Genomic DNA, 9,490 nt, shown 5'->3' with positions numbered 1-9,490 from the left:
AAAGTCCATTTACAGTATCAGATCTCACTCTATGTCTCTTTTAAACTTGTTTTTCTTCTCAAGTTTTCTAATTCATTATATTTAACTAGCTCGTAATTTTTTTTTTTTTTGTATACTTGTTGCAAATAAAAAAGCTTCACATATAATAACATCTAGGCGTTTTCAGTTATTCTTTTAATCTTCCTCATTATCAGGAGAGCAGCTCCAATTCAATTCAGGTTGTATCATAGATGAAGAGAATGCTTACCTTATCATTTCACTTACTACTTTGTTCCGTTTATCTGGTCAACTCGAGGACAATCACAATTAGAATTCCCGAAAGCATCAGTTCGGATTTCCCGCATGAAACTGCTGGTTCGTCTCACCATGATGTATTTTAAATCTCATGCTTACAGCTTCTATTACTAAATCAAATTTTAGAGTAACAGTATGTTTGAAATTTTCGTTCGGAGTTGGACATATGATGTTAAGTCCTAAAAATTCCTGCATCAGAACTGAAAACTGAAAATTTTATCCCGAATACTTTCTAACTCGCAAAATTGCCATTCATATTTTAAAATTTTTATTTAAATTTATAAAAAAAATCTTTCTCCTGAAAATGAAGCTCACAAGTTTTTACACTTTTCGGTGCCTGTCATTTACTACTACACTCTTTTTTCAGTACTTTTAATTACTTCTATTTTCATTCAATTGTTTTCAAATTCAGCGGAACAATTCTCGCGATCAGATCGAAATGGTGACAATAAGTTGTCGTTTGATGAGTACCTTCATCTAGATTTACTCTATGAGATCATGAAGAAGTATGAATTCGAACAAATCGACAAGAATCGTTAGTTTTCTTTCCCAGAAATATTTCCTAAAAATTTCCAAATACTTTATTAAACTAATGAAATGCATTTCTTGATATCATTAATGCAAATATGATTGAATAACGATGAGATCAGTGAAGTAAATTCTTAAGTGTAACACAGTTTTTCGTTACTCTTTCATTGTTTGCAACACTTTTGAGATCAATCCTTTGGGAAGTTTAGAAAAAAAGCACTTTACTTTCGAAAAAGTTGTAAAGTTAAAGTTAAAGTTAAAGAAAAAAAGTTAAAGAGCAATAGGACTGAGCAGAAAGTTCAACATTAATGAGATTCTGAACTCGGTTTTGAAACAATTTTACGGCATCACTCCTCAAAATACCTTACTTCAATGACAACACAGGAAAGGAAAGATTAAATAAGGCGCAAGCATAGCTTAAACATACCTCACTTCATTTGTTAAAATTTAATAAATTATAGATGATGGATTTATTTCACATAGTGAACATGATGCTGAAGAAAATGTGAAACAAGAAGAAGTTAGTGAGCGACGGGCGCAATATTATGGCCAAATTTATGAAGTACTAAAATATCGCTTTACTCTTTTATATTTTATTTTGATTGATAGCTGAAAATAGCTAAATGTAGCTATTAGCTGAATGCTATACAATGCAATAGGGCTTATAATCATTTGAAAATTCTGAAAATTTTATGCAAAAAATTAAGGCTAGTAACTTTCTACTTTAAATTATAGACCTATTTTGAGAAAAATAAAAGAACTTTTCCTTCATGTAAAATTTAGATATATGGAGTTGACATGAATTAACAAAAACGACTTGTTATTTCACTGATAATTGGTTTTTGATTTCGAGCGCATAGAAGTGGTAGAAATAACAAACAGAAACAAGCGTTGATAAGAGTTAATGACGTGATTAACCAAGAAAGATGGTTCATTTAGGGTGGAGGAGACCGATAAATTGAATAAAAACTAGAAAGCGTATCAATATTTCAAGAACACTGTATGATATATCGCTCTAGAATTCCAGAATACTATAATATTTCTAGAATATTGTATACATTAGAGATCCATTTTGACATGAAACTTATGAGAGGAGAAACCGTGTCGCATTCCAAAAGAGTAATATTTGTTAAAATTTTCAGTTACGGATAAGGAAAGAGAGACTTCTCGTAGTAATAGTATTTAAGAATTCATAGAATTCAGAGTAACAGTTCATTAAGTTAAAGTGAAAGAGAATTGCAGGAATTCGATGTGAACTTTGATTCGAAACTGGACATCAAGGAAGTGAAAAGAATCTTGACCAAACGATATGCCTTGAAACCTCGTTCCAATTTCCAGTCTATATTTGATTCATTCGATAAGAATCATGATGGTGGACTGGAAATGTCCGGTTAGTTTCTCTTTCTTTCGCACAAATAGTGATACATATTGTTCAGAAACATTAGCTCATCTTTACGAACGGAAATAAAGAACCGTAAGCAGAATTTCATGAGGAATAGATGCTTTGAAATTGTATGACCACATAATGACATTAATTTTTTCCATTTTGGTCAACTCATTTCAAATGAAATTAATTGCTAATAAATCTCTTAATATTGTGCTTTCAAGAAAAAAATCAGTAGTGGGAGTATCTGTCCAGTTGAACAGTTCATCTAAAATTGACAGGAAATGATTTTTAGAACGAAGAAGGTTGTGCTGCATGAAATCAAAATGGATCTTCTAGAATCATAAAAATTAATTACCTTACGCTTTGCTTTAAATTAATATTGTTGACCCGATAAATTGAGTATTTTTAAGTAACTTAAATTATTGAGTCATACCGGTTTCTTTGTCGCTCTCTCATTAACTTACGCTTTTTTTTGGAAAATTATTGAAAAAACTGGTTGTTAAGGAATCCAAAATATTTCCCATCAAAAATTACTTTTTTATATCATTTTGAAGGTACATTTTCGGAAATGTAATTTTAATTTAACTAATTTCTACTTTTTCTGTTACTCCACTTCGATTCTCCTTTTATTTCAAATACACAAATATCCCAATGGAATTTAGACATGAAGTTTGTTGCATTACTATTTGACATCCTAAAATAATCACCCTTCATAGGTTCATGGGACAACTGACAACAAATATAGATTTGTGATAACGAAGTTAAGTTTGGTTAACTGTGTTATGACTTTGGTGGTAAAAGTCAAAGCTAACTATAAGAGAATTAGCAAAATTTTCTATCGCTACTTTATGATTTCATTTTGTTGCTTAAAAAAGTTGAATGATTGAATTATTCAAAGTTTCAGAGTATATTAAGTTCGATAACAATGTTCCATTCGAAGAGATGGACCCATTGGATTTTGTTCCGTTGTTGCCAGGAAAACTCGTTAAGGAAAAGCTATTGATGCAGAAATCAAAATCACTGGTCAAAATTTAAAAAAAAATCTCTGAGCTGTGTGGTATTTGGGAAATGCTTTATTGGAATCTTGCAGCAGAACCCTAATTCAGGCTTTAATTTTGCCTTTTTAACTGTTTCTTCTTCCGCCATTTTCAGAATGGTAAGTTACTGTCTTGCCATTTGTATATATACGCAAATTTACATATTTTGTATTTCATCTGTAAGAGGAAAAAATCAATTTATTGCTGTTAAAATTGCTTTTCCCAGAAAATTTTTGGATTTTTTTTTGGAAATTGTTTTCATCAATCATTTTTTGTGTGCATTGTAATTAAGTTCCATTGTTTTAAAATGCTCAATATTTCATTGTGAATAATGAATTTTCCTTTTGAAGAGAGACTTGTCAACACGTAAGTTTTGAGCATATAAAGAATAGAAATTTTGATAAAAATCAATTTAAACCTGCGCAAGGTTATTGATTTAAAATTAATTTTATTTTAGTGTGGGAAAAGCGATGCACTCATGTGAAACTTTAACAAAATTTCTACCAACACATTTAAAAATACAACTGTACAGAAATTTATTCAAAGCTCCGACTATCTTTCGGCCGGAAATTTTGAATTTAAAAAATAAACAGTTCGACATAATTTCAGAAATGAGCAAAAAACAGTTTATTTAAAATAATTTGAAAAGCGCATTTTGAATGTAAATTCTCGAAATACAGTTAATTGTTTGCTGCAATTCTTGGATATGTTAGTTTGGAAAATTGCTGCAAAGTTAAAAAATATATTTATGAGGAATATATCTTGCAAGGATGGCGCAAAAGACTATAATACAGCATGTGCAACAAATCATAACAGTGCAAAGAAGCGGGACGTGATAAAATGATAGGATTAGTATTCGAATAAGTACATTTGAAGTATTAAATGTAAAGGAATATTTCATCAAACAGTTTATAAAAATATAAGCTCATACAATACTGATATGACGATAATTATAAAATTAGTAAAAAGTTTTGTTGAAAATCCAGAAAAAGATTTGGCAGCTGTTTTTTACTTCGTCACCAACTTGGAAATTTAAATTCGAATTTGATGAAATTGGACATATTAACCTAAAACAAACAGTAAACCACTTTACTGCTTTTACAAAGAGAGTAAAAGTTTAATTTTTCGATAAAAATTCAGGCCTGAAATTCTTTACAACAATTGGTTTCATTACATTACACTGATTCCCTCCCATTTCATTTCATTTCCCTTATGCAATTCTTTCCACTATCGTTCTTTTTTCATAATTTCATTTTCCAGTCATTTAAACAAAATCACTTCAGCAAATGATTCTGAAGTATTTGAGATCGATCCTTCTGTCAGAATTTAGATTTACGTTGTTGTGAATTCGTTAGCGAGCACGGCGACAATAATAATTCATCAGTGCCATATAACCAGAAAGATGATCATCTTATCAACCTTCACCAGTTCATGTTTTTCTCGATAGGAATTCCAAAAACCGGTTGAGTTTGGGAAGTTGAGCAATTGAAAACGAGAGTTTTAAAATGTTATTTTCACTGGCATATATTTTCTCCGTTAACAGTGATAGCAATTTTCGATAAGAAAGTTTAATTAGAGAGACGGATAGAAGAATAGAGCAGAAAGGGTCACTGAATGATGCCTCCTACGTAAGGATACTATTCGACTATATCTAAGATATCCCGATTTGAATTTCATTTCAAAACAATGAAATGGCTGATTTGCAATTTAACACTAATAACAACAACAGCAGTAGCGGTATCCAACGTTTCACATAAAAGTTTATCTCTGTTTATCTACTGTTGTGTCAAAAACGATTAGATGTCCAACTGGCGATCAATGACCAGTACCATTTTCATTTCTAATACTCTTTTTTCAGTTCCCTGTATCTGTCATCTGTATCCCACCCGTAAGCTCCTGTCTCTATTCTGAAAACCACTGAATTGCCAAAATTAATTCCTCCACAATCTTTTATTATTTTTGAAATATTTACATCTAGTAGCTCAATGAATCTAACAGATTTTCTCCAATCAAAGTTTGTAAATTTTCAATTTTCCATATTGTAAAAAAACCAATTCCGAAACTGTTTGAACAACAGAGGAATGAAGCCAATGTGATTGATAAAATAAGATAAGGAATATGACACACTGAATGCCATCAGCTAATTTTTGTATTAAAAATACTGTTAACAGTTTCCAAAATATGCACTGATCTCAATTTACTGATTATCAGTTCGAAAAAAATGGATGGCATATCACGAAAGACATTTGTAATATATTGCATAATGGAGCGTATATTGTACAATAAAGTGATAAAGTGATAACACACATTAGTATTGAAAGACAAATAAATAAATGTTTTTCCAAAAGTAATCGAAAGGCTGCACGAGCATCATCGATCATTCCCACTAAACATAAAAGCGCTCACGTTATCCTGCCAAGATGCAGTTGGAATGCCAAGATGCAGTTGGAATTACTATCAGTTTTGTAGCATTTTGCTAAAACAATGCCCATAATTTTCGTTTACGTAAGTGGGAAACATATACGATGAATGTAGCCATTATTAGTGCACTAACTGCAATAAGTAGATAGAATGTCGCAGGTGACATGCAAACAACATCACGATCACGATCATCGTACTCGTGTAATCGCGTCCGATACCGCAAATCTTCTAGTAGTATTGTGCTCTGCAAGTTTAATTGAAAATAAATTTTGGGAATCCATCATTTACGGTATGTATTACAAGTATACTCATATATTAGCGCATCCAATTTTTGCGTGGTACATTTTCATGCAACAAAGGTACTGTAAGCTTAGTACCACAAAAAAGAACTCTTCAGCCCTAACAAATAAACGTAATAGAACTTGGATTCTACAGTGATAGAGTAAAGTTTCTCTAGTTGTTCACTTCGTAGAATGGCAACTTAAACAAATACAAAGTTTTTTTCTTGAATAATTCATATTTGCAAAAACGCCACTTTTTGAAGAAAAAAAACTGTTCTAACTTTTCCTTGTAATTTAAGTCAATCCAAGTCATCAAGAAGAAGCGGAGGAGGTTTCGACTTGACCCCACATAATGTTGAAGTTAAAATATAATATATCTTCATATTTATCGAGAACCAGTTTTCCGGAATCCTGCTACCATATGATGATTTTTGTAAATCTCGCAATTTGGGAAGGAGCAGATGACTCAAGATTGACTTCATTCCATTTGATGCTTTTAGCAACATTTGATAATAAAAAAAATTGGCTTATTTGACATCGACATTTCATAGTGATTTCATGCTGCTTTTTTTTAAAATTAACTTTGAAATTTTGATGAAAATTTTGAATGCATTCAACTCAAACTGATGAAGTAAAACTAAATTGGAGGAATTAAACCTATTCCCTCCTTACCATTTAAATATGATTAAGAAGTACTTTGAATGTGTGTTTGTGAAAATGACCGATGGTCAGAGCAAGTGATTCCGATTCGATGGTTTCCATTAAAAATTTCCTGCTAACTGTAAATATTTCAAAAGTGTAAATGCATTTTGTAATAAGGTTGGCGAAGATGGAATATTTGGTAGCTAGCAGATATTCCTATGGAGATATTTTTCCATTTCAATTCAAATTAGATTCTGAAAATGAAGAAACAAATTCAAACCTCATCAATGATATCCAGTGTGTTGATATCAGTCCTGACATCTACCGTATTGTCATAATTAGCAGCTCTCTTTTTCAATAATCTCATATGTGATGCGGATGTTTCTGATGCATTTAGTGTTGCACGACTTGTCCTGCTACTTTGTTTGATTGCACCGAATCCTACTGGTTCTGGACATTTCGGTCGTTCACAATCAGCATTTGGTTCTTTGATAGTGATTGTTATTTGACATTGATAGAAAAGTTGTGATCGATCGGCATACTTATATACGTGGGCTTCTTGTCCAGCCATTAGATCGGTTGGATATTCTAAGTTATTCAGTAGGTATTTATCCAAAGCACAGCCTTCATCGTTTAATATTTGTACCGTATCACCGTTACCATCGTCAACGAAACATGAATGTACCAATGTGCAAAATGTATCCACAGTTTCTGAATCACAAGTCCACTTGTGATATATTGGTTGACCGACCGTTGCGAATTGAATCGGTTGTCCAGTTGGGCCACCATCCAAAAGCTGAAATTCAGTGATCGATAGGATATAATTACAATAAAATATAATTTAATAAGCATTATTCGATAAAATCACTCGATTAAAGACTAAAAATGAAAATTCATGAAATCTCAGATATGATACTTTAAGCATGACTTACTCAGAAAGTTTTTTGGAATAGAAGATGAAGAAATCTGAAAAGTGAGATAAAAGAGTTGAAAGCAGATTTTGTGTTTCATGAAGAAAAAAGTCCTTCATTTCAAATATTCATATGTGCTTAAAGTTAACGATTAACTAAAGATGACAATAAATTAACTCTCCTTTTTTCTTTTTAATTTGACCTCTTTATAATTATACTTGTGTTAATTGATAATGAACAAATCAGTAAGTGACCTCATATCGACAAATGGGCATTGGAATCAATTGAGTTTGGAAAGCAGTGGTAATTTCAGAGACTTCAATTTGGCTGCTCACGGTTTTATCAGCTTCCATATAAAAGCACTCTATGCGGTACGCACGATCAATTTTGGTAATGAAGAGTGGATGAAACGAGATGACAACAGTGATTGTGACGAAGATACCACGTGGATTTACAGATCTCGTCCGTACCACATTGCACGTACCAAACAAAATTTCTATTCCTGCTACCTGACGACCGCCTGCATCTGATCGGCAATCTTGTTGATCGTATAGACCCTTCACATAGACATGTCCTGAATAATAGAAACCTAATTGTTATTGAATTTTCGTTGATGCATAAGTCATAAAAAAGAGTTTCAAATTATGTTTGTGAACAGCAAAAAGAAATTTGAAATCAGTTCAAGTGCCTGCGCTCATGAAAATGGAATAAGCAAAAGAAGAAAATGACAGCATGAATTTTCTCTTTACTACCTTCGGTAAATTAAATTAAAAAATACAATTCAGTGGTGATTCGCATCTGTCATCAAATGTCTCACGTTTCAAATTATGCTGTAATGAGGGGAGATCCACAGTGGTAAGAAGTGAAATGAAATGCAATGTTAATCCGTCTCAAAAATATGTCTCCAAGTTTCTTCTAAACCAGGGATCTGAATTTCGATTGGTATCTGCTCACTTAAACAAGGACTAAAGAAACATTCTGGTACTCTTAGAGGACTTTTGACTTTAATTTTATGAAAAATTTAATGAAAACCGACTTAACTAATTATGCTGTTTTGTTGAATTTCTGACAAATCAGATAAAAACGTCCCGACCAACTTCTAAAATTATTTAAAAACTTTTGTATCTCAATAAATAAGTAATAAGCTTCTCCCGAAATGAACTTTTTCCGATTTAATTGCATTAGTTTAACCAAATTGATCATACTTCGTTCACTCATGTTTGGATTGTTAAGCTTGCGATAAGCATCAGAAAAGACAAGTGAAAAGTGACACTTGTAAAAAATATGAGGACATTTTAGGCAAACAGGAAAGAGGAAGTATAAAGTGACTGGACTAAGCAATTTTCAGCAGCCATTATTGAAATTCTGATTTAAAACAAATATTATAATTTGAAAAAAAAAAACCTTCAAATGAATTCCTCGTATTGAAATTAACAGTAACTGATGCTGGGCCACATTCGATTTCAGGCTCACCCTCAACACCGTTGTCAATTGGAATAGTACTGATTCGATCACCAAGTATTAATATCAACAGTAGTAAAAATAAGTAATTCGATGGTAGGAAGTTTGCCATTATCTAAACAGAACGGGCGGATACTTGATATTGCGGCTGCTTCACGGTATCACTTGGCGGATAGCTCCTTTTATATGAAGACTTTAATGTTGATCCGATGTTGACCGTGGAACTGTTTCAGCTGGGATGGATAGAGGAGAAGGAGGGGTAAGACCGTTGCAGGGTAGTTGACCCGCCTTTTTCTTTTCCTCCTCTTCATCTCGGCCTGTTTATGATTTAATAAATATTTGTTCCTGAGAATGAGTGATAATAGTATCCCAAAACAATGCAAATATCACTTCCTCAAATGTGATTTCCTAGATAAATGTTGCGGCGTTAGGATGATTTCGAACGTACCAGCATAACTTCATCTCTTGGATATTACGTGATGCATCTGTTTTCTTCCCTCTTTCTCTCTCTCTCTCTCCCTCCCTCTC

General features: G+C 32.3%; 2 protein-coding genes across 2 annotated transcripts in view; one reads left to right on the top strand and one right to left on the bottom strand.

Annotated features, from left to right (window-relative positions):
- Positions 1-3,576, top strand: part of LOAG_09909 (hypothetical protein) — a 4,087-nt gene extending 511 nt beyond the window's left edge. Inside the window, exons 2-5 of the mRNA XM_020448046.1 lie at positions 707-829; positions 1,284-1,384; positions 2,065-2,212; positions 3,114-3,576. Coding sequence (XP_020301776.1) covers positions 707-829; positions 1,284-1,384; positions 2,065-2,212; positions 3,114-3,244 — 503 coding nt within the window. The 3' untranslated portion in view covers positions 3,245-3,576. The remainder of the gene's footprint in view (positions 1-706; positions 830-1,283; positions 1,385-2,064; positions 2,213-3,113) is intronic.
- Positions 3,577-5,722: 2,146 nt separating this feature from the next.
- On the bottom strand, positions 5,723-9,074 carry LOAG_09907 (cuticlin 1; the record flags this gene model as incomplete). The annotated part of the gene is made up of 4 exons (XM_003145436.1): positions 5,723-5,911; positions 6,871-7,386; positions 7,756-8,075; positions 8,906-9,074. 4 exons carry the CDS (start codon positions 9,072-9,074, stop codon positions 5,723-5,725), a joined length of 1,194 nt encoding a protein of 397 aa, XP_003145484.1.
- Positions 9,075-9,490: the final 416 nt, after the last annotated feature.

Source organism: Loa loa, assembly GCF_000183805.2.
Source record: "Loa loa unplaced genomic scaffold supercont3.10, whole genome shotgun sequence".
Classification (NCBI taxonomy): domain Eukaryota; kingdom Metazoa; phylum Nematoda; class Chromadorea; order Rhabditida; family Onchocercidae; genus Loa; species Loa loa.
Note: the sequence above shows the minus strand (reverse complement) of the source record. Positions and strands in the feature narration are given on the sequence as shown.